The sequence below is a fragment of the Herpailurus yagouaroundi genome, unplaced genomic scaffold, assembly GCF_014898765.1.
Source record: "Herpailurus yagouaroundi ecotype Mexico unplaced genomic scaffold, PumYag 206, whole genome shotgun sequence".
Lineage (NCBI taxonomy): Eukaryota > Metazoa > Chordata > Mammalia > Carnivora > Felidae > Herpailurus > Herpailurus yagouaroundi.
Window position 1 is genome coordinate 5,174,218 of NW_024412437.1, and position 26,116 is coordinate 5,200,333.

The window sequence follows — 26,116 nt, forward strand, 5'->3', positions numbered from 1 at the left end:
TCCTTCAAGAGAGATATTGTTCTGTGACCTGAAGGACAATACCCATTACCCAAGTATGTTCTGGGAGTTCCAGGCTCAGAATAGGGATGGTGATTCAAAGTTCATCTGTCCCATTGGCTAAATCTGATTTAACTGTTTTGCTTTGGATCACAGACAGGAACAAATACAAATACAACCACAAATTTTATCTTTGTAAAATATAAAGTCAAATATAATTCAGGGCCCACTTCAGGGTCTACACCAAAAAGAATTGAAAGCAGGGTCTCAAAGAGATATCTGTGTCTATCACAGTAGAAAGGGGACGTAAGTGTTCAATCTGGTCCTCAGCGTGAATATCAACGATTTCTTTCTTTTCCTTGGGAAATAACGCAGTCGAAAGCTGTATAATAATCCCCTTTGAAAGTTTACATTAATTTGAGTCCCTGTAAAATTATTGCATTTTTCCTGAAATTTTGAAGTAAAAGACACTTTGTGTTTTGGAACTAAACTTTCTGACTTGATAGACATAACGCTTAACTATACTATCTAAATTAAATGCATGTTTATATGTTTTCCTCACAGGGAAACATTTTGAACACACACCATTTAGAACACAATTTCTGAAGTCCCCGCAGTTCCCCTCACCCCCCTTTCTTACTTTGTAATCGCTGACACTGCTCATGGAGATGTAAGGGGACATGCTGCACACCACCCAAAATAAGAACATGGAACCTTCTGGCAGCCCAATCCAGAATAACACGTAATTCTGCAAATGTAAAAAAGGCACTTTAAAATGGCGAATGTTTTAAAAAAAAAAGAAAGGAACAAACGCTAATTATCATCCAGAATACGCTTTTCGAAGTCTTAGAAAATCAAAATAAAAGTGTATGCCTAGTTCAGCAACATCTATGCATGAAGGTGGGAGGGGAAACGATGTCCGATCATTTAATGTGAGGCTTCACCTTCTAGAAGAAAACAAGAAGCAAAATATAACTCGGGACCCACGTCAGGGTGTACATGGAAAAGAATGAAAGCAGGGTCTCCAAGAGAGATCTGCCCACACATGTTCATAGCAACACTATCCATAGTAGCCAAGACGTGGAAGTAACCCAAATGTCCATCAAACAGAAGAAGGAATAAACACTGTGGGGTGTATATACATACAGTGGAATATTATCCAGCCTTTAAAAGGAAGGGCATCTTGTCACATGTTACAACATGGATGAATTTTGAGGGCATTACTCTAAGGGGAATAAGCCAGTCATGAAAAACTAAATGCTACATGATTGTCCTTATATCAGGTATCAAAAGTAGCAATAAATTAATAGAAACAGAAAGGAGGACGATGATTAGCAGGGCCTGGGGGAAGGGGAAAATGGGCTGCTCTTGTTTGATGGGGATGAAGTTTTAGTTCTGCAAGACGAAGAAGTTCTGGAGATCTGGTTCACAATAATGTAAATAGACTTAACACTACTGAACTATATACACTTAAACATGGCTAAGAAGACGAGTTTTATGTTATGTGGTTTGGCCACGATACCAAAAATAATCATTTGGGAATTACGATCCTAGAAACACAGATTATTCCGTTCTGAGTCACACGTCTTTCTCAGCAAACCCGGTGATAGATGTGTGAAGACACCAGCGTCTAGTCAGATGTATTCTGAAGATGAAGATGGCCCTTCGTGCCACCAAGCCAGTGGGCCAGGAGATGAACTTTGAGTCACTGTCCCCAAACCAGTGTCTGCCCGGGGCTGGGTCTATGCTCAGGCAGGGTACAGGCCTGCCTCTTGGGTATAATGACAGTTCAGCAGTACGGTAGGCTAACTCAAAATAATTCTACCACTCTCCACTTTACTTAAGGCTTGAGGGGCTTTGCCCATCCGTTCAAATATTTCACCAGGTGGGAAAATGCCTCACTGTTTTCATAAGAACGGCCGAGAGAAGAAAGGTATGTGCCGCTGGGGAGGCCTAGGAGAGGAACCTTGGGGCCTTGTCTATTCTGATCCTGAATAAACAAGTAATGACATTTAGAAACTAAAAGATCAAGAGGGGATAACATCTATCTCTTTCTACTGCCAGTTGATTCTACTTTCTGGAGTGTTCCCTTCAGACCACCCTACTCTTGCACTGTGCTGGCTCTCACAGTTAGTGGTGGCTTCACTCATAGATGCATGTGTCCATTGCTGGCCTCTCAAGTATATCGTGTCCATCTTCTCTTTGCACGTACCCCCAGCACCACTAACGCAGAGAAGCCAAAACTGAATTCAACCCCTTTGTCACAAAATGGGCTTCCCCTTTTGATGGCTCCATTTTTTTTTTTTTTGAGAGAGAGAGAGATAAAGAGCAGAAGCGGTTGGGGGATGGGCAGAGAGAGAGGGAGAGAGAGAATCTCAAGCAGGCTCCACGTCCAGAGCACCCGGGGCTCGATCTTACAACTGTGAGATCATGACCTGAGGCGAAATCAAGAGTCAGATGTTTAACCAACTGATCGGTGGCTCCATTTCGAATCCTGTTTTTTGTGCTTCCAGTCTCCTGGCTTGAAATAGTTTGAGTCAGCTCTTAAGAGATCCCTCTTGAGTATCAAAGTCTGACCAGAAAACCATTTCCACCTTCAGTACTTAGAAAGAAAACAATCATGGTTACATGAGTAGACAGAGCAGAGAAGCCAATAAGGATGATAAAGCAAGAAGACACCGTCACTTCTGGGCTGGAGGGGCAAAGGAAGGAAGCAATGTGACTGGAGACTGGACCCCCTGCTGCAGGGTCCTCTTGCTCTCCCACTACTGCTTCCTATTGTCCAAATCCAGGCTATAGCCAGCTGACAAGGAGCCGCGGAAATGTAGCCTGTGCACATCAGATACCCCTGGGATGCAGAGCAACTACGGGTTGATGAAGGAATTAATCAGGAGGCAGATAGCCCAAGAACTGGCTGATTCTCCTTCAGATCCATCTACTATCCATTTAGTCAATGGGGGTCCACCAACAAATTATATGAGATTTGCAAGATTCTAAAGCTGTTTTACAAGTGTTCTTGATTTCCGATTTAGCGTACACACACACACACACACACACACACACCCTCACTCACACTCTCTCCAATACACTTCTGCGATCACATCTGTATCTTTGCAGGAGATTCTCTAGACTATGACAAAGTCTTGAAAAGTTCCCCCATGAGCACTCCCTGATAATAACAAGAAAACAAATTGTTATTTTGTTAGATACGATGTTTAAAATGTTAGGACAAAAAAAAAAACCACCTTAGGATTAACAATCAATTATGAATATCTAAAAGCTAAAGAGGGAACACACTGGTTGCTTGCCAAATTCCTAATTGTTCAGAATGAGTAAATCCAATACTTACAAAAGGATATGGGCTTCTCTCAATTCGAATATTTTGTGTAGAATTAAACATTCGAAGTAGTCCGTTGCTAACAATATTCACGAGAATAGGAAAACAGTGCAGCCTCAAGGTATTGCACACAACTGAAAATCTATAATCCTTTGAATAAAACAAAGACAAAGTAACGCTAATTCCAAATCACTAAAGAACAACAAAAACGCTTTCATATTAATATTCTCAATACGGTTGACCCTTGAACGACACGGGTTTACCCTACACAGTTCACTTACACGAGAATTTTTTTCCGATAAATATAATACAGTAGTGTGAGTGTGTTTTCTCTCCCTTATGACTTTCTGAGTAACATTGTCTTTTCTCTAGCTTACCTTATTGCAAGAACACAGTATATAATACATAGAACACACAAAGTATGTGCTAATCGACTGTTTATCTTATCAGTTAGGCTCTGGTCAACAGTAGGCTCTAAGGAGATAAATTTTTAGGGAGTCAAAAGTTATACATGGATATTTGATTGTGCAGGGGCTTGGCGCCCCTAACACCCATGTTGTTTAAGGGTCAACTGTACATGAAAACATCTTTAGGGTAGTTAGCCATTGAATAGGATTCCTTAAAGTCATGGTTGGTAATTACAAGGTCTAACATTTTATTGAATCCGAATAATGCAATTACATTTAGCTACTTTCATATGTAGAAATCATCTAATTCCAAAGTTAAGATAGGAAATGTTTTACAAAAGCTCACTTACATTTCACAGTTTATTCAGTAATGATCCCCAAATGCTTTTAAATCAAGTTGAGTGTACTAGCTGGGTTGATGCCGTTTTTAAAACAGTTAAAAATGTAGCGCTTCGTTTTTGTCTTTTTTTTTCATAAAAGTAAAAGCAAGAGACAAGAAGCAAACATACCTTTTGTTTACCAGAAACTATGATAGCTCCGTTGTATGACAGGTCACCAGTGCCATTTCTGTTTGCAAAGTCATCTACTTCCAAAAGTATATTCTGATGCTTCAGTGACTGTATAAAATCTTCAATGTTTGACTCTAGTATGAAATCAATAACAGAAGCCCACAGAACGCAAGAACATACATGTCAAGTCTTTCAAATAAACCACAACACAATTTAAAGTCAATACGTACACAACATTATGCAAAGTCATGTCTCTTTGGGCATCACGATAATGAGATTAGCCCACTCTACCATTTCCTATTTATCAAATCTTGTGCTGCGATGACTTAGCTTTACAATTCTTTTTAGGGCGAGTTAACATGTAACTATTAAAACAAGATTATTTTATGACTCTTGGCTACAAAAAATATACTTGAACTCAATAATTTGTGGAAATACAATCAGTACTTCAGATGAGCCAGCCTAAAATGGCCAATAATAATAATAATAATAATAATAATACTTCCCTCTCTGCCTTATTCTTCAAAAAACAGAAAAGTAAATATATACTATGTGTATGTTAACATATACGTATATTTTATGTACATATCTATTACCTATATATATTATATATTTCAGGAGTACATATTATATTTTAAATTATGTAAATTAAGATCTATTTTATATAATATATTAATATATATTAAATATGTATAAATATAAAATATGTTAATATGCTTTTAATAAATAAATAAAAATAAAATTATATATATGTGTGTGTGTGTATATATATATATATATATAATATATATATGTCAGAAATGAAAAGAGTGCCACTATCAGACCAAAGTTTTTGATATGCCCCTAAAGAAGAAAGCAGATGAGATTTGTTTGACAGAGAAAAACCCACAGCCTATTTCCACTAGAAAGGAAACACCAATTTCCAGGATATCTAAACTCAGAGTGGACAAGTTCAAGGGGGCAAAGTGGTCTCTGAAGCCACAGTCATGCTCATTAACCGGTCAACCCCACCTGAAACAAAGTGCCCACAGTCCTCTCCCATGTTCCACATGGAACAGCTGTCCCTAGGAGACAAGTCCCCAGATTTACTTGTTAAGAGATACTATTTGGGGAAAACCGCAGGGCAAGATTGAAAGTAACTCCAGACAATTAAAAGGACAGGATGGAATGGAAAAAGAAACAAGGGGGGACTCTCGTTTTTTGCTCATTTGGACTTCAAAATGGAGTTCACACTGGGACTCAGAAGGGGTTCTGGGATCAGAAAATTCATCTGGGTCAAGCCCCAGATGAATTAGGATTCCCACCAGGTGGGAAAGGAAACGTGTACATAGAAAATAAGCTTTCCATGCATCCTGAGAGTGTGACACTCCATTTCCACAGTCACCTGAGGAAGGAAACCTTAACGGTTACCCACATTCACTTAGGCAAACAGGGCCTCTTTGATTTAAAGATGAACATCTTACCAAGAAGCATCATATTTTGAGAAAAGAGGAACAAGACGGCATAGAAGCCTCAAACTTAAATCACAAAACACCTCACAACTGAGTCCAGGGAAGGAAAATAAAACAAGTTAATCCAAGTATATTGCTCTTAGAACAACAACTGGAGAGGAAGCTTTACACATGAGATAACAATAGGCAGAAAGACAAAAATGAATAGGCTGGCAGTCATAGCCTGAAAATTTCTGGATCTTAGAAATAAAATATACACCAGTAGCAAGACTTCCCATTTTAAGGTAGCAGAGTGAATAAATTTTACTTTCTAAAACCAAAATTGAAAAGAGAATGAGAAATAGAAATTAAAAGGCCACCTTTGTTTAAAGAGGAGAACCTATAACCCCAGGTCACAGATATATATGAATATTGGGATGGACTGGGTTACTCATCAAGAGAGGACTCCTATGCTGAATGTGTGTGTGTGTGTGTGTGTGTGTGTGTGTGTGTGTGTGTGTGTGTTTGACATCTTAGGCAGAAACAAAAACTTCCTCAAAGTTAAATAAGAAGTTAGACAAAACCAATTACCCATAATTTAGAAAAAATAAGAGCCTGGGTACCAAGCCATCTTCAGGAATCTTCCTAGATCCTATTGGAGGGGCATAGGGTATAAAAGTGTTTCTTTTCATGTCAATCAGTGTGTATAATATTTATGGAACAGGTTAGGCTGCGGCAACGAAGAGATTTCAAATAGAGTGGTTCAATCAATACATAAATTTATTTCCCTCTCACATAATAGCTTGGGGTAGTCGGGGAGATAGGTAGTTCTTCTTGAACTAGGTTAACTAGTGACCCACATTCTTTCTGTCTTATCCCACCATCACTATCATCTCCAATGTCAGAGCAAATATGCATAGTTCCTCAGCTGTTTTCTATAAATGAAGTCTAAATGCACATTTTCTTGTCTTACGATTTGGTTTTTTTCCCCTCTCCATAAAAATAACTCAGTTCTGGATTAAAGTCTTGTGTTTCTCTTCACCTGTGTTATTGATGATCAACAAGCTGGTACGAGGGTCTTCGGGGGGTTGTCCAGGAGAGAGGAAATACAGCTCAGGTTTAAATTCCCAATCACTCTTTTGAAATAATATGGCATAAAGTATCTTTTCCACAACCAGAGGGAACACTGCAATTCCAAATACCAAGAGTCTACCAATAAAGAAAAAATAACCATGTATCTGTAGCAATTTAATTTGCCGCCAGACATTCCACAAATATTTGTTGGGTGCCAACTCTATGCCAGCCATGATTACGGCTGCTAAAATTTTGAAAGTCAGACCTTAGCATGCCACACAGCACAAAAAGGTGTTGCTGTATAAACACCAGGCTGTCAAACCATAAAAAATTAAACAGACCTATGTATAAGGCCAATCAAGTGCTGCCATGCAGGCATTTCTACTGCTGTCAGTAAAATGAAATGTTGTATTTATCCATTTTCTGGCAGGAATGTTGGGTACCATGTTCTAGTTTTAAATTGTCTTCTGACTCAACCCTCTCTTGAAACTCACTAACAAAACTGCGGTATTCTGATACTCACAAGGTCAAAAGCTCTTTCTTTCCATGTTTTAACTTCAAGAAACGGAGCCGTGCTATTGCGCATATCTGCATTTTCCAGAGGCCCAAGTCGCTCATATTCTTCCGCGTTTCAGGGAGAGAAGACCAAGCTGGCTCTATGTCATGTAGGCTTTCTGTGTCTCTTATCACCTCTGCTTGTTCAAAATCTACACGCACGCACACACACACACAACACATTACTAATGCCATCCTTGGGCATCACAGTTTTCTCTTTTTAGTAACATTAAAAATTGTTTTATGATAGTTACAAAGGAAACAATATAAGAAACGAATTATATTTATGACATCCACATTCAATGAACTGAGTGATAAAATATAACTAAATTCATACCCAAAAAAACATTCGGTAAAGGGTGACCTCATTATGCCAAGCCTTTGATAAGGCATAGAAGGTTCCGTATGTAACAATATTCTGAGGGATTTCAAGAAATATTCTCCATAGAAATAACCAATCATTGATGCCTACATGTTGGCTAATAAGCTGTCAATAATTTTGAAATGGAGGCAAAAGATCACCGGCTCTGAAACCACCAGACGTGGACCTGATTCCCAAACACATGACTTATAAGTATCATTATTAGGTGTAGTTTTCTCCTATGTAAAATGATGCCAATCGCATTTTTTTGGGAAAGGCTATTGTAGAAAGCTAATGCACTATATCCATACATTGATCCAATTTTCAGGCATAGCATCTCCATAAATGACTGCTTTTATTATTATCACCCATCAACATACATAGAAGATGATCCTAGCTTTTTCCCCATTAAGACCTTGGTGGAATTCTGTACACGGACAAGCTAAGGACAATTTTGGGGAGACATCTGCTCAGACTTCATGACCTTGGTCAAGACACTTTCACATCCTCAACATATCCAAGAAGCAGCGAGCATCTGGGGGATGGGGGAAAACTGCTGACATGGGGAGCAAGTTGTCCGCAAAGGGAAATTTGGTATATTCCAAGAAGGGAGCCGTGTTCAGTCCTAGTAATGATGTTAGAAAATAATGACAGCCTTTCCCAAACAGCAGAGTCAAATGTGGAATTATTCACATTCTTTAGTATAAATCATGCATAAGACATTATCAAATACTAAATGAATACATGATTATTTGGAAACTGAGTTTCTGTTATTTATACAATGAATCTACCTTGTTCGATAGTTGGTTTTCCTTCCAGTTTCATGAAGACGTCACTCAGAGTTGATGTGGAAACGTCATAACTCATCACACCCTGGTCAGAACACTTATCAAGATCCCTGAAAAGGTCTAAGGCAACAGATGGGAATAGATACATTTTAAATACCACATTGATAACAAAACCCAGTAAACTAATGCTTATTTAGGAGATGATCCAGAATGTTGTTCAGAAAATATATGTCTTTGGATTATCACAGTAAGCAAAAGCAACATTTTATTAGAATGTTCTCTGAAATGAGTATGTCGGAACTTTCCCCTCTATCCTCAAACCATCTGTACTCTACCTTCTATTCTCAGCTCATGAATTCCAGAAAACTTTGAAGAAATACGAGCAATCAGAAAGAACATTATCTTCTCCCCTCTACACCACAAATCAATGTGTATTTCTACCCATATTCTGGGTCTTCATTCTGTATGGGTGGAAGACGTATAGCTGTTCCCACCAAGGCTACCTCTTTGACTTGTGTTCCCAATTCCATCCCATTCGGGCATCTTGAAGACTTCCTAAAGCAATCGTCCCCCCTTCTCTGGCCTGTATCATCAATTTCTCCTACATCTACTGGGCCATCTCAAACAGCAAGCATAATGCTGTAAAGTCATCCAGTAAATAAAGACAAGTAACAACAACAACAAAAACCTAATCTCCTTCCCACTCCCCCACCCCCACCACACACGTGTACCCATGGCTCAAAGATTTGTCTACTCTACCACCTTCAATTTGTCACATCCTATTGAACTGAACTCCTCAAATCCAAATGCTACCCCTATCCTTCCACAGAAGCTGTTCTTTCCAGGCCATCAGTGACTCCACGTTTTTTTTTTTTTTTTTTAATTTTTTTTTCAACGTTTATTTATTTTTGGAACAGAGAGAGACAGAGCATGAACGGGGGAGGAGCAGAGAGAGGGGGAGACACAGAATCGGAAACAGGCTCCAGGCTCTGAGCCATCAGCCCAGAGCCTGACGCGGGGCTCGAACTCACGGACCACGAGATTGTGACCTGGCTGAAGTCGGACGCTTAACCGACTGCGCCACCCAGGCGCCCCTGCACGTTTTAAAGTCAATGGACAAAAGCTTTGTTAAAAATTTCTTTTAACTCTCCCTGCTCCATCTCTTTCTCTGTCTCTGTCTTGGTCCAGCTCAGTGACATTTACAGCTGTTGACTACTTCCTCTTTCTACAAACGTTGTTCCCTTTGAGTTAGTAAAAATGTACATATTCTTTTGTTTTTCCTTCAAGTTCATGGGGGGGGGGCTCTTGATTTCCACCATTCTCTGACTCTTCTTCTACTTTGTCCTGAGGGCTCAGTCCAAGGTCACCTTCTCTTTCCATACACTCAAATCCAATCCCTTTGCATTAAATCCATCTGTATGCTAATGATTCCCAAGTTCAATTCTTACTTTGAGTGTTCTCTGATGTCCAATATCCTATAATCAAATGTATAGTCACTTGACCTCTCCCCTTTGAAGTCTAAAAGCATCTCAAAGCAAACTTGCTACAACAGAACGTCAATTCCTCCTTCTCATCCTATCCAACTGTCTCTCTCCTCATTTTACAATAAATGACACCACCTTCCACCTGGTGATTCAAACCAAAATTCTAGAAGTCCCGTTGGATTTTTCACTTTTCCTCATGCTCCACAGACTGGCCAACATCCAGATTCTTTGACTTTATCTCAAAATATGTTTCAGGGGTGCCTGACTCTTGGTCTTGGCTCAGGTCATGGCCTCACACTTCCTAAGTTCAAGCGTTGATAGTGCAAAGCCTGTTTAGGATCCTCTCTCTCCCTCTCTCTCTGGCCCTGTCCTGCTCATGCTGTGTCTCTCTCTCTCTCTCTCTCTCTTTCTCTCTCTCTCTCAAAATAAATAAGTAAATAAACTTAAAATATATGTATGTTTCAAATCCACCGACTTTTATCCGTCTTTCAACCAGTACCATGGTAGCCCAATGATCATCATCTTTCACCTGTCACATGGCTGGTCTCCCAGTGTCTACTCTTCTTCCTCTATATCCAGAGTGCTCTTGTATAGCCCGAGAATGAAAATATAAGTCACATCACATCAATCCCCCATTTAACGACTTCCAGTGGTTTTTCAGTGCATTTAAAATAAAATTCAAACACCACATGACAACCTCTAAAGCTCTATATGAGTGAGCCTCTATCTACCCCTACAACCTTACCCATCCCCAGTTGCCAGTGTCCTCCTGCACTCATTGCACTCCAACATCTCTTTCCCTCCTCTGCTTGGAATGCTTTTGATCATTTTCTTCTTTGGGACTTCTGACACTGTATAAACCCCAGACTGACATTCGTCATCTTTGTAACCCGTGTGGCCTTGTTTCTTATTGTATTATAAAATTGTAACATAGCTTGTCTTATTGTGTGTGTCCACTTCTCCCCATCCAATGGAATGTAGGCTCTGTGAGGGTAGGGACTCCTATGTCTTATTTAATTCTGCATCGCTAGTGCCTCGAGAAGTGTCTTTTCTTTAGTAGTTCCCAATTAATATGTATTATTTATCTCTTCCATATTTTGAACTTTTTTTTTCAACGTTTATTTATTTTTGGGACAGAGAGAGACAGAGCATGAACAGGGGAGGGGCAGAGAGAAGGGGAGACACAGAATCGGAAACAGGCTCCAGGCTCTGAGCCATCAGCCCAGAGCCCGACGCGGGGCTCGAACTCACGGACCGCGAGATCGTGACCTGGCTGAAGTCGGCCTCTTAACCGACTGCGCCACCCAGGCGCCCCATCTCTTCCATATTTTGTACAGGACATATGTGTGCCATTGGACTTGCAGAGGCCGGGGACTCTGGTGTGACATGTTCTCATGGTGGCGTCAGCACATAACTCACTCTTCTCCTTCCCCAACCCAAACAGAAGGTAGGTTAGTTGTATCTCACTGGACGTTAGTCCCAGAACAGAATAACATAGTACAGCCTGGGGACGTGAGAACATCATCTTCCAGCTCCTACAAGGACACAGAGAGCTGCCTTATCTGGGGGGTGAGACTAAATCTGAATTCCTGAGTATTTGCTTAATAAGATCCAGTCACCCAAATGAGTCTGTTTAAATCAGCCCTGCAGAGAGTTAAACCTTTAATAAGCTAAATGTTTAAACAAAAGGGAAGCTGCTTAAATAAAAAAAGACCGAGATATATCTCCTCATTGTTAAGACAGGGAAAACTCTAGCACCCACCTCATAGAATAGTTGTGAGGACTCAATAGTTGATATGTCCAAAACTAGTAGAACAGTGCCTGACCCGCAGTAAACATTGCAGAAAGAGTTAGCGATTATTAGAATTACTTATGGAACAAATCCTAGGTTGGGACTGCTACCCAACACACAGAACCCAAGGGGAACACTTTTGTGGAACAAATAAACTACGGGGTTTTTTTCTTCCTGCAAAGTAAATCTATGCACAGTTAAATTAAAATACAAAAGGGAATCTATAGCAGACACCCCGATGCCCCACCCCTATCTCTTCTGTACTCACTTAGACGCAGTAAATCTGCTTATTAACACCTGTCTGATGGCATTTTTTTCTGGGCTCTGAAGTATGTTGAGTTCATGTTGAGCACGAGCCATATGGGTTAGAAACGTAATGCTCCTGGAAGCAACCCTTCACTGATGAAGGATAGGGAGCGGTGAATAAACACCCCAGCTTTGTCACCCCTCTGGTGACATAACTCCGAGCCCCTTGCTCGTCGATTCATTTATTTATGCCAGTGATATTATATCTCACATTCTTATTGCAAACACCTACTCAATAATGCAAACTTCCCGAGCTTCCTTCCATTCCCTCTCTCACGTCCCATTTCCTGCTGGTGTTTCTAGACATCAGTCACCAAACATATTGCACTAAAGTCTTCATCTCGAGTTCTGCTTTTCAGAGAAACCAAATCCAAATCCACTTAAATAATGAAAACTGTGAGAATGGGGTAAAGACTTGTTCCCAAATTTCATTCCACTATAATCGTACTAAAGTTACCTGGAAATTGATTTGTCCTTTCCACAGGCAAGGTATACACAAGCTTTTCTTTGTTTTCTGTTTTTAATTTAGCATCAGGGATGTAATGATTAATGAAGGATGTTATTTTTTCTGGATCACATATTTCATTTCTGTACAAACTAATATTTAAAAGAAAAGATCATTGATTTGTATTTTCTCTACTGCTGTCACAAAAGAAGAGCTTTTATTGAATACCTAGCCTTTGAGTACCGCTTTACTTGGCTTTAGGGGACAAACGAAATGAGTAAAATAATAATAACCACAACAAAAGTAATAATAATAATAATACCATCAGTTTGACAAGTCTTATGACCTATACAGAGAAGGTGTATAAATTCAGAACAACTACAGATAGACAAACAAATACATGCTGTACTTGAAACTATACTTCCAGTAGGAAGAAAAGCAGAGGAAGGTGAGAACATTAGGCAGAAGGAATTGCTTAGGGAAAATAATTACTACACCAGACTGTGCAGGTATCGGGAATTAGTGACTGACAGAGAGGTTTGGCCTATGTGTGTGTTTTGTTTGGGCATAAGGTTTTTAGGTTTGGGTTTTTTTTTTTTTTTTTTTTTTTTTTAATTCTTTTTACCTAGACACACTTTCTGGTTAGACACGGTACTCTTCCTCTCTGCCACCAGATTTATTCCCACGTTTGATACTAGCTTCTGAAACTATTTCATTTTGTGCCCAATGAAAGAACGAAACTATGTTCCAGGATTGTATGAATCAGCCGGGGGGAAGTGGAGGGTGGGAAGAAGACAGAGGCTGAGGATGCCTTTAGGATGCACAGAGCAGGTACCTGGAAAGTGGCCCAGCCCTCCTGGGAGCTGTCAGCCTGGGCTTATAATCTTGCAATTTTGCATATCATTAGCATTACTGGAGATACAAGGAGACAGGAAAAACATTCGGGGAGGACTAGTCACTAGTTTGGCAAATACGGAGCACAAGGACAGTTGGCCCTCATAATGGTCTGCCTTTTTGATATACCAGCGTTGAAAACATAGATATGCGTACATCCAATCTACCCCCAAAGTCTTTACCTTAAGTGATATCCAAGACCCCATTTTCTCTTCAAAAAGACAGAAGATCCTGCACACTTCAGTTTCCCATTGGACATGATCACTTTTCTATCTGATTAAAAAGAAGCAAGAAAGAAAGGATGTTGGGAGTCATTTTTTTCCCTCACTAGAAAATACAGGTGAGGAACCAAAGCTCAGATTTCCAAAGGAAAAGTGTTCCACAGGAAATGAATATATTGAATACGCCTTTAAAAATTTGAAATACCCATTAAAATTGATGCATTTAAAATGAGATTCTGAATTCTAGTCTATGTCTGTGCCCTCCAATAATTCTTGAAAAAAAAAAATTCCCAGAAATTACATTGGCCCATTTTCTATTCTGGAGGCCAAACAATAAGTGGATATGTTTCAACCCCACATATATTTTTTTATTTAAATCTTTTTTTTTTTTTTTTTTAATTTTTTTTTTCAACGTTTATTTATTTTTGGGACAGAGAGAGACAGAGCATGAACGGGGGAGGGGCAGAGAGAGAGGGAGACACAGAATCGGAAACAGGCTCCAGGCTCCGAGCCATCAGCCCAGAGCCCGACGCGGGGCTCGAACTCACGGACCGCGAGATCGTGACCTGGCTGAAGTCGGACGCTTAACCGACTGCGCCACCCAGGCGCCCCTCAACCCCACATATATTGATTTCAACGTTCAGACTCATTGAAAGCTAAAACAATCACGGTTTTTTTTCATGAGCAGTCATAATCCAGTTGGTGTGGAGTTCTATAGGGTATTAGACCCCAGACGGCCATGACACGGAAGGTTCGCCGAGGTCACGGGAGCACAACGCTTGCCCTAGAGATACACATTTCCCCAATTCTTTATCGTAATACTGAGATAACACCAACAATTACCAGCCAGGATGTCAGCCTCATCCATGAGATTGGTACTCAAGAGGATCACACGGCCTGCTTTGTGCTCCTTGAGGAAGCTCCACATTCGATGCCTTGAAAAGGGATCCAACCCAGCAGTTGGCTCATCTAAGAGCAAAATCTACAGAGGATGACAACGTATAAAATCTCTCTCTCCCGCGGTAACTATTTCCACATGGTAGCATGGGGAACAGTAAACAGCAAATAATAATAACTACCCAGCGTTTATGTTCCAGAATGCTTGCAATCGTAGTTTACCAGCGGAGTCTCTCTTGACACATTACAATGACACCTCTGCTACTTTTAGGGGTCAAAGGAGACCCCGACTTTTTACTAATATTCAGTCCACATTCCACGGCACGCATCGCCACACTTACTTGAGGATCTCCTAAAATGGCAATCCCAAAGGTCAGCTTTCTTTTCTGTCCTTCGCTTAAATGTTCAGCGAGGTTGTCCTGAATGTTTTGTATGTCCAATTCTAATAAAATCCTTTGTACCTACACAAGAAAACACACAACACTTAAAATCCAAGATGATGCGGACTATACGATTTTAACCGTCTACGACAGCAGTAGATCTGTATTTTTTACTAGGACCTCTTTGCCTAAATTTTGCTCCTGACCGGGTAGGTAAATCCCTGAGGGGAATTCTGTGGTCAGGATTTAGCTTGGCAAATTTACCCTGTTAATCCAAGGCATGCTCCTTTACCTCTCGTTCTACCTCCTGTGGCCGAATCCCTTTTATTTTAGCAAACAGCCTGAGGTTTTCCTTCACCGTGAGGATGTCAAATTGAACATTGAATTGAGGACACACGCCAGTCATCTTTCTGATTTCCTCCAAGTCTTGTGTCTCAGAGGGATTTTTATTATAGATGGTAACTGATCCTAAACACAGAAGTCAAAAATAATTTAACATGGGGAAGAGAGAGTGTTTATTAATGCTTAAAATCTTCTACAGGAAAACATTGGCATTATGTCCACAAATATCTAAAATAATGACTTTGTAAGTTATCAACAACTCTGGATTAACCTTAACATAAATATATGTTCAGGGTGGTCTATATTTTCCCTGGACTATCACATAACAATGAAATAAGGATAATGCTTTTCACGAAAACCTGGGAAACATGAGATATATTCAAAATCATGGAGTCTGGCAAGCAATGTTAGATAAACAAACAGTATTGGCTCTTACACAGTCAAATTTAACCTTAAAATAAGAAAGGCAACATATGACCTCATTCTATCACTGCACATATTGCCTTTGAGAAATTTCTTTTTGCTCACCTTCTGTTGGAACAGACGATCCATTAAGGATGTTTAGTAATGAAGATTTGCCAGCTCCATTATGACCCAGAATTGCTGTGATTTGCCCTTCATATATGTCAAGGAGTAAGTCTGTTTTTAGAATAGAATATTAACATTAAAAATAAGAGGGCGTTAGAAAGGGCTTGGTTCTAAACATAGAACAAAAAATTAATTTTAGTTGGATATTCTCAAGTCTTTCAATAGTTTATCCAATATTCTCCTGGCTGCTAAAATAACATGCTTCCTGTACAGTATTTGGAAATACATACAACCACCTAAGAAGACCAAATTAATTACAATTTCAAATATTAACATTGGAACACAATTACTTCCATTGTATATGCATGTGCATATGTGAACATGTAAATATATATACAGATTTTGATCATATTCTGTATTCTTTTCTAGCCTACATTTCAAATATTAAATGATAAACATTTCTCATGACATTAATTACCTTTTAAAATATATCAACCAAAAATTATATTTTCCCCTGTTATAAATTTTTCTATTCTTTCATTACAAACCTTTTGCACTTACAGGTCAGTAGAAGAAAGTCATTCACCTAAGAATCCTTTCCATTATTATTTTTTGTTTGTTTTCTCTACCACCAAGTGAAAACCACATTCTGTTTTGGAAAGTCGTTGGATGAAATTCTTAAGAATTTTATAATACATTAAGTCTAAAAGATCAGGTTCCTTCAGTTAAATTTGTGACCTACTTTCAGACATTATTGAAATTAATTAACAACTGGGATGACTTCCAGTTCGTTCATTTTCTATCTGGATGACCTTGGATGAACTAAACACTATGAGGTTCACTTTACTCAACCATTAAATGTACTAGGAATAATAATTACATGTAAAGCGAAAATTCTTCCTATTGTAATCCAATCCATTAAAACACTCACTTATAATTCGTTTCAAAGATTCTAAAAATCATTGGAATAAGCTCCAATAATTAAGAAAAATGAAAGAATAGTAAGAAATTAGTCTTGGCCACATGATATTAAAATTATTAATGATTAAAATAATATGTTAGTATTGGAGAACTATAATAATTAAAGTAATATGTTAGTAATAGAGTAACACCAGTGGGATAAATATAATAATTAAAATAATATGTTACTGCTTTAGGACACACTGACTATGGAATGTAAAAGAAGCCTAAGATGGACCAAAGTAAACAGAAAAAATAAAGATTAATGAAACAGGCTTTTAAATTCATCAAAAAGATGAATTAATTAATAAATAATAATGGGAGAACTAAACAAGCACATTAACAAGTTTTACATTTACTGTTTATAAATGGAAAAAATGACGTTTTCAAAAGTAAGAGAAAACTGATGATCTCTATCCTGGAACTGACCCATATTAACTGGAAAAAAAGAAATACAAGCCTCAGTTCCTCATCTGCAAAATGGGAGAGATACTATTTATCTGACAGGATTCAGTGAAAAAGTCAGTGTAACTCACTTATCATTGTTTCCATGGAAGTCATCTAACTTTAAGTGTTCCTATTATTACTGCTGTTGCTTTTAATTATTGCTTCTTCCCACAAGTGTATACATTTTTATAACCTTGGAGGGAAATGATCTGAAATATGCATAAAAATCTTAAAAATATAGTCCCTTTGAGTTATCTGCTTTTAGAAATTTGTATCCACATCGCTTCTTGGCCTTTTGGCTAAGATCAAGTGTAGAAATTTGTATCCACAATTATACTCACGATGATTAAACAAGAAGGCTTATTATGGTGGGGTTTTTTTAAGGTTAATTTATTTGTTTTTGAGACAGAGAAAGAGAAAGCGAGTGGGGCAGGGGCAAAGAGAAAGGGAGACAGGATCCAAAGCCACTCTGAGCTGACAGCATAGAGTTCAATGTGAGGCTCATGGAACTGAGATCAGGACCTGAGCCCCTGCTGAGCCACTCAGTTACCCCCTAGTGTTTTTTTTTTTTTCTTTTTATGATAAGGACAAAATTGGAAACAAGCCAAATTTCATTCACTAGTGTCAGTCAATTGAGGTGTCCACACATGGGAATCCCATTTAGCCACTGAAAGCCAGGCTGCGGGTAAGGACTTCAAAGCGTGTTCCCAAAGGTGTTCCAAAGTTGCTACAGGAAGTAACTGCGAGGGGAGAAGGTTGAGAGCATGCAACTCCCCATTACTTCCCCAAGAGCCCCTGGAACTGTTGATTTCATATAGCGTTTCTACGCAGTGATTTTCATCACTTCTAATTTTTTAATTTTTTTGAAGATGTTGTAAAAAGTCGTTCATGGTTATTGACGAGTACAAAAGTGGTTCATAATGCACGCTGGAAAACTGAAATGACAAATTTAAAAAAGACTTCAATGTATCCTTGGCGAAAATTCAAGAAAGAAACCACAGATCGAGATGGTATTGGATGGGAAAAACCTGGGGGTAGGCGGCGGGGCGGAGAACAAATTTGCTGACACGGGTACAGAAAATTCTCAAAGTGAGAAATGACCTCAGAGGGATAAGTGAGACTGAGTTAAGGCACACTACGGACTAAAAAGTAAATGCAAACTAAAGCACTGGACAGACAACCATGAACCTTAGGGAAGGTCTCTGGCTCTTCTTTTGTAACTTCTCAGGTTTCCCGTCTCTTGTAAAAATCAGTCACATTCTTCCTAAAAATCATTACTAATAAACACAGGCTGTCCTCTATAAAATGAGGCCACTAACTTGGATCTTACCTAAGTATTTGTTACAGAAAACTATTTGTCAGAATCTGGTATCAGATGCATTGGTTCATTCAAACTTCTAACTGTGTTTGCCGTGGAGATGGTCACTTGTGAAATTTCATTCATGGTCAATGGCGTTACTCAACTTGTTTTATTTATTTTTAATATTTATTTATTTATTTACTTAAACTCAAGTTATTTATTTATTTATTTATTTAAACTCAAGTTAATTAACATAAAGTGTAGTCTTGGTTTCAGGAGTAGATCCCAGTGATTCATCGCTTACGTATGACACCCAGTGTTCCTCCCCAAAAGTGCCCTCCTTAACGGCCATCACGCGTTTAACCCATCCCCCCCGCCCACCTCCCCTCCAGCAATCCCCAGTTTGTACTCACCTTGTGTTAGTTAATCTCACCAGTACATAGAAACTACATAAATTCCCTGGCTAGTATAAAAATATATATATCAATTTTACGTCTAGATGGTCTTTCCTCACAGTGCAAATAAAATACAACATTGTTTTTAGCAAGCCGTCTTTAAAAACAAAGTGAAATCATACCTTTCATTGCATGGCCCTATTCCTGTAAATTAGTGAATCCATGAAACACCTGGAAGGATTTTATAGCCAGTTCTCAATCACAGTTAATCTCCAAATGGTGGAGTTCGCTTGTTTGTTCTGTTTTCTTTTTCTGTTTGGCTCGTGTGCATGTGCTCATTTTTCATGTGGGATTCTCCCCATTTTTTGCAATAAAGAAGTCAATGAAACAATGAAACGTTTCTCTTTACCTTTCAGTGCTTCTATTTTTCCAGACTTTCCTGTATATTCTTTTTTGACGTTCTTGATTCTGCAATGACAGAAGTAGTGTTTACTCAGCCAACGCAGAAGTGAAAGCAGCAGAGGTCAGGAACAGCCCCAGTCACGGTGACAGATACACCAACCCCCTTATGTGAAATAAGGGATGCTATAACCAGTCTGCTCAGAAAGACAGAGACTTGCTTTTGAGTAAGCATCTTCCCCAAGAGAGAAAATAAAAGTCGCTTTAGAAAGTTACAGTTAAATTATTAATGTTTTGCTTAGAGAAGCAGAACACTTTAGAATGGTTCTCACCTTCTGTCTTTGGATGTTTTCTACTCTGTACACAATCAGCTCGTTAATCCACACTCTTTAACTCTCCCCTCTCACCCTCTCCCATGCCCTCCCATCCCCTCCCACCCCTTTCAACCTTGTTCATTGATCAGACCCTCTGTCACCTGCATTTTCTATAGTTTCCTCTCTGATAGCTTCTCTTTGGCCTGTACTCTGCTTTGGATACAATCAGATTTCTCTCCTCTTTAAAAAAAAATTTTTTTTTTTAAATCTTTATTTATTTTTGAGAGAGAGAGACAGAGTGCGAGCAGGGGGGAACAGAGAAGGGAAACACAGAATCAGAAGCAGACTCCAGGCTCTGAGCGGTCAGCACAGAGCCTGTTGCGGGGCTCGAACTCATGAACCATGAGATCGTGATCTGAGCTGAAGTCGGATGCTTAACCGACTGAGCCACCCAGGCGCTCCTCTTCTCGTCTTATTAAAAACAATATTTTCTGGGCACCTGGGTGGCTCAGTTGGTTAAGTGCCTGACTTTGGCTCAGGTCATGATCTCCTGGTTCATGAGTTTGAGCCCCTTCAAGCCCCGCAGTGGGCTCTGTGCTGACCGCTCAGAGCCTGGAGCCCGCTTTGGATTCTGTTGTCTCCCTTTCTCTCTCTGGACCCACCCCCCCCCCCAAAATAAACATGAAAAAATGTTTTAAAATTTTTTTAAAAATAGGAGCAAATTTTTTCCATGTCCATTTTCTCACTTCCTCCTCGATCACTCTGAACCCACTATTCTAGTGAACCTCCTCATACTGAAATCATTAGTGGCCCCCTAATTATTAAATGCAACAAAGACTTCTCTTTCCTTACTTATTGGATTATGGGTCGCTATTGGTGTCGGTGTCCTGGTTGATAATGTCTACGTTCAAGGTAACATTGGATTTACTGGCTTTCTTCCTATTTTCCTAAATGTTTCATCTCGGTTTCCTTGTAAGGTCCTCTTCTTTTGCCAGACACATTATCTTGGTGTTCCACAGTGTTCTCCAGGTACATGATGGTCTTCCCATTCTTGACTCTCTTGATGGGTGATCTCGTTCTCATGGTTTTTACACCGACCTAATGCTAACCCTATCCTTTCCTCCCAGCATTAGGCTCCCACATCTAAAGGTTTCATTCGAATATCACACACACACACACACACACACACACACACACACACACACACCCCTCTAAATGGGTAATGACCAAACTTGAATGAACATTAGAATCCCAAAGGGAACTAATGCAGGAAGAGGCAGGAACCAGGCTCCAACAAGTTAGAGATGTCATGACTACATAAGATCATGTACGGTGGCATCTTTAATTCAAAGGGAAATAATTTGGTCAACCGCTTTTCTGAGCATGGATCAAAATTAAAGTGAGGACAATTATTCAACCAGGACACTGGCAGTGGGTGGGGTTACACCAAAGAGTCAGGAAATATAAAAGAGAAAGGCTTAAAATGGTGCTGAATCTGACCACAGTGGGACACCCATTGAAGTGGGGTTTTAATGTGTGTGTGGGTTTTTTTTTTTTTTTGAGAGAGAGAGAGAGAGAGAGAGAGAGAGAGAGAGAGAGAGAGAGAGAGATCATCCATGAGCAGGGGAGAGGGGCAAAGGGAGAGAGAGAATCTTAAGCAGGCTCTGCATGGGGCTTGATTCCACAACTCTGGGATCATGACCTGAACCAAAATCAAGAGTCAGATGCTCAACCGACTGAGCCACCCAGGTGCCCCTTAATGTTTTATTTTACTAAAGAAACTTCCCTTTAGGAGTAGCCGGTTGTTTTTGGATTTCAGAGATGAAGATAGCCATTTGGGGCAGACATCCTGTCTATGCTCTGGGAATGTTGCACGAATGGGCTAAAGTTATAGGAATGGACAGTTGTGCATACAAGTGATCCCAGAGAAGGAAAAATTGGGAGGAGGCAGTAATGGGTGAGAGGGAGCCAGTTTTGAATAAATATAGATATTTTTACATAGCCATGATCTTGATTCTGGTTAGAGCTCTGCATGAATTCCTCTATACTTTCAGATATGTATAGCTTACAGGCTGCTAGGGAAAGAGGAAGTGTCCATTGGCATATAAAGGGGAGACCACCTGGGAAAAAGGGAATCATTACAGTAGTACCTTCTAGATCCATGCAACATATTGGGATTGATTGTGATAGTGTTGACACTTGTCTAGTGGTGGGGAAGGCAAGGGTTTCCCTAAGAAAGGGTCGCTATGAGGAAAGAAGAGTTAAGACTTATGCACCGGGAACAGTGTCTAATGTTGGGTGGTAAACAGTCAACTTGAGGCTGTCTTGAAGCCCCAGTACCTGCTTCACTGGTGACTGAAATGTACAGAATCTTGTCACTGAAGAGCTACAAGGTTGGGCACCTAAGCCTGGTTTGCTACTTTGGTGTGGATCTGGGGTGAGTTGTCCTGCAGTGGAGTCAAACGCTTTAGTGTAGAGGTCTTGGATCAGATGACTTTTCTTTCCTGATTTGTTAGTGGCTCCAACCTCCACTTTAGTAAAGAATCCAGACCAAGAGACAGGGACCTCCAGAGTTAACACTGCATAGATGGGTCAGGTTTGGGAAGTAAGGGGAACAAAGATGGCGGGTGAGGACATTTTACTCTTCTCTCTTTTGCAGAAGTAGAAAAACAAACATCTTTTGATTTACATAACTAACCTCAAGACTTTTTTGGAAGATTACATCTGAAAGTTATTATAATTTGAACAGTAATAGAGTTTTATTTTTTGTGTTCTCAACCAGTGAAGAGGAACTGAGGACATTGAGTTTTGGGGGATTATTCCTCACTTGGCCTTTCTCTTTCAGATAGATGTTTTCATAGAGCTGAGGTCAGTAGGGGCTGTGGCCCCTCAGGAAGCTTAACAGAAAATAGGGTCTGAATTAGAAGGATGAAGTTCAGGTATGTAAGTTAACCTTATGCTCTTTGTCTTAGGCAGAAATAGATCATTTCCTAGCTATAGTGCCATTTTATTCCTCTTCCTTCACCTCCTGACATCTCTACAGTAGCCAGAGGCTAAGAGAATAGATAGATTCTGGATTCCCATCCTGCCTCCCCATTTATGAATGCATGACATTGCACAAGAGACTTAACCTTTCAGAACCTCACCTTTCTCATTTATAAGATGGGCCAAATAGAAGTGCCCACCTTACAAGCTTTGGTTGAGTATTAAGTGCGTGTCTGGTTCCTAGTAGGCACTATGTGAATATCGGCTAAATAAGTGGTTTATATTTAAAACCCTCTGGTTCTTCCATTTTAGGGCACATTAGAAAAACCTATAGGGCTCCTTAAAATCTGCAAATTCTTGGGCGTAAGCCCATACTCCCTGAATTAGAATTGCTTGAGGTAGGATCTGATGGCAGAGATATTTTAAGAACTCCTTATATGAATTTCAAACAATCCTACAAAGTAAATATTACTCTTGTTCATTACAGGGTGGGAGATCCAGAGAAACTTACACATTTTTTTTTCTCAGATTACACATCAGATGAGAGGGAATTGTGGTATTGAAGTCTAAAAGTTTTTGAGTCCAAGTTTCTTACTTCTTCCATTATATCACATAAGCCAGACAAACAATAGAGGAAGGAATTTGGAGAAAGAAAAGAGTAAGCATGAAAGAGAGGCATGAGACAAAAGTTAGAAATAAGGAGGGAGACAAGATGGCGGGTGACGTGGTAACATTATATGGAGCGAAGCAAAGAGAATTTTCCTTTCAAGGAGCAATCAAGAGCCGTTGGTGGTCATGTGGAAGAATTCAAAGTGACATTCACAAAGACAAATTTCTTCTTCAATATTTTGTTCAAGTTTGCCTTGCATCCATATATTGGTATAAGTGTGATTACCTGATGGCTTCTTTTCCTTGGAATTCTGGAGCTACAGGTTCGAAACAATCATCAGAAGGATGCTCAGGATCTATTTCTTTCTCAGCGACCTTATTATTAGTCCTTTGGTGTTGGAAACAAGACGAGTTCAGGAAAAATAATGGAGAGTAATGGCATTCATTTCCACCTAATTCATCAAGAGGCAATACGATATTGGATCATTAACATTAGAACCAAGAGCAAAGAAGCCTTATTCAAAATAGTGCAGAGTGCCTTAGACTTAAGCATCATAGAGAAATTGTTTTCATTATAACTTCTTATTATTGGAAAGAAAACTGGTCATGAAGTAAACAATGAAAATTCAAAGGAAATAACGTATTATCACAAAAGCCAAATAGTACCATAGAACTTTCAATAAATATACACATACAAAGGCTTGAATAAAATGTGGTCCAAAATATATTTAGAATGAATGAAACCGAACACTTAGGGGGGAAGGCCTTAATGTGGCACATAAAAATAACGGGAAACATGTTTGTGGACTTCAGAAATCCCTTGATCGCAACAATACGACTGGACGTGGTACTGAAGTCCCTATGGAACGTGTATGTAAAGTACAGGAAGAAATTATATTTGTTCAAGATAAATACACTGTCATTTTCCAAATGTAAAACACAGAAGTAGTATTTGTTGCTAAGGGCTTTCAGATATTAAACCAGAAGCGACAGAAGGTTGGGAATATATAAAATAATTGCATAGAAGCGTAGAAGACAGGGTTAAATACAAAGTGGAAAGAACATAAAAAGTAAGATAAATAAGATTGTGCAAGAAAAGAAAGTGTTCTGATTCTAGCATGTGGGCAGGAAGTCTGCACTTGTGAAATTTTTGGTTGTTGGTAAGATAGAGAAAATTTAACTGGGTAATATTGTTCTGTAAATATGAACAACTGATTAAAAATTTTTCAGAATAAGGCGGAGAACGTCCTCTTTCATTTTTATTTTGTAACTTCCTTAAAGGATGGACATGTCACCTTGTGAAGTGGTCCTCCAAGAAGGAGAGGGAGTAGGGGAGAACCTGATTGTTCCAGACCTGGGGCCCTTTCTGGATGTTCAATTCACAATCTGCCCCACATTCTTGTAAGAACTACTTACTAAACACCTTCCACCACACGATAGATCGACACTTGCCAAAACCATGTGGGGAATTAATTTATTGCAGCTCATTTTGAAACAAGTCTTACATATCATTCTTTGAAAACACTTTCAGGGATTCTTGAAAAAAGTACCATTATTTAATCCCTGAATATTCATAATGTGTATTATTAAAAGCAGAAGACTAATTGCTTTCCCGTGAAAATGCCTTCAAACTGCTAAAACTATGAAGCAGGAATAAAGAACTCATTCAGTTTGTGATAGGAAATATTTGTTATTCTTTACTTCTTTTTTTTTTTTAATTTTTAATGTTTATTTATTTTTGAGAGAGAGAGAGACAGAGTGTGAGCAGGGAGGGGCAGAGAGAGAGGGAGACACAGAATCCAAAGCAGGCTCCAGGCTCTGAGCTGTCAGCAGAGAGCCTGACGCGGGGCTAGAACTCATGAACCACAAGATCATGATCTCAGCCGAAGTCAGATGCTTAACCGACTGAGCCGCCCAGGCACCCCTGTTATTCTTTACTTCTTTAAGTACATTTACATAACCTTAAGTAAAAACCTACAATGTGATCAACATGTGCAGAGGTCAAAGAAAAGCCACTTTTACTTACAGGGTAAGATTTTGTCAAAATATAATGCCAATGCCAGGTAGAAAAGCGCATCAAAAGCCAATACAGAAAAAGTTGCTATCAGTACATAGGAGTCTCCTGAAGGGTCAGGAAAAATTACACCGTTCATAGTACTATCCAAGTGGATAATCTAAGATTCAAGCAAAAACAATAATTAATAAGTATTTAAATTAAACACAAAAATAATCCAGTGTGGCAGCAAGATTTATCATTTTATTAAACAGGTTTTTCAAGAAGCCCTTATAATGAAGTTATTGGTGAAACTATTTCTATCTGACAACAAAGGAATAGTGGAAGGAAATACCGATTTAAAAAAAATGTTCTAAAAATAGGACATCTTCTTGTTTTCAAAAAGTCATTGCAATGTTGCAAAATATCTATTCTATGCAGCAAAAAGAACACAAGTTTTTGAAAGAATATGAAAAATTATTTGAAGCATCTTAGTTGGATAATGATAAGAGAACTTTTTCTAGTTATTACTGCAAATAAAGATATGTTTATAATTTTGTCATGTGACAATAGGTATAATGTTCTAGATGTTGTTCCAAGGCTTTTTATAATATCTCATTTAATCCTTATCATAACCTCATAAGGTAGGCCTTATTAGTTTTTTTAAATGTTTATTTATTTATTTTGAGAGAGAGAGGGAAAGAGGAAGGGGCTGAGAGAGAGGGGGAGAGAGGTTCCCAAGCAGGCTGCACATCGCCAACGCAGAGCCTAACGTGGGACTCAAACTCACAAACCATGAGATCATGACCTGAACTGAAGTCAAAAGTCAGACGCTCAACTGGCTGAGCCACGCAGGTGCCCCTAGGCTGTGTTCTTTTTATGTGCATTTTACATATGGTGAAACTGAAGCACAGAGAAACTGAGTGGCTTAACCAAGCAAAGTCAAAATCACGTAGGAGTGGCAAAG

The 26,116-nt window shown here is 39.2% G+C and overlaps 1 protein-coding gene across 3 annotated transcripts in view; it reads right to left on the reverse strand.

Moving 5' to 3' along the window:
• Window positions 1-26,116, reverse strand: part of ABCA6 (ATP binding cassette subfamily A member 6) — a 60,823-nt gene that overhangs the window by 19,136 nt on the left and 15,571 nt on the right. For all 3 annotated transcript variants that reach the window (XM_040452217.1, XM_040452218.1, XM_040452219.1), the window contains 15 exons: window positions 25,183-25,330; window positions 23,443-23,608; window positions 19,259-19,317; window positions 15,748-15,858; window positions 15,170-15,345; window positions 14,839-14,958; window positions 14,444-14,582; window positions 13,562-13,652; window positions 12,498-12,637; window positions 8,462-8,578; window positions 7,278-7,461; window positions 6,723-6,889; window positions 4,251-4,384; window positions 3,347-3,484; window positions 638-745 (listed from right to left, as the gene is read on the reverse strand). In XM_040452217.1, the coding sequence (XP_040308151.1) occupies window positions 638-745; window positions 3,347-3,484; window positions 4,251-4,384; window positions 6,723-6,889; window positions 7,278-7,461; window positions 8,462-8,578; window positions 12,498-12,637; window positions 13,562-13,652; window positions 14,444-14,582; window positions 14,839-14,958; window positions 15,170-15,345; window positions 15,748-15,858; window positions 19,259-19,317; window positions 23,443-23,608; window positions 25,183-25,330 (1,998 nt within the window). The remainder of the gene's footprint in view (window positions 1-637; window positions 746-3,346; window positions 3,485-4,250; window positions 4,385-6,722; window positions 6,890-7,277; window positions 7,462-8,461; window positions 8,579-12,497; window positions 12,638-13,561; window positions 13,653-14,443; window positions 14,583-14,838; window positions 14,959-15,169; window positions 15,346-15,747; window positions 15,859-19,258; window positions 19,318-23,442; window positions 23,609-25,182; window positions 25,331-26,116) is intronic.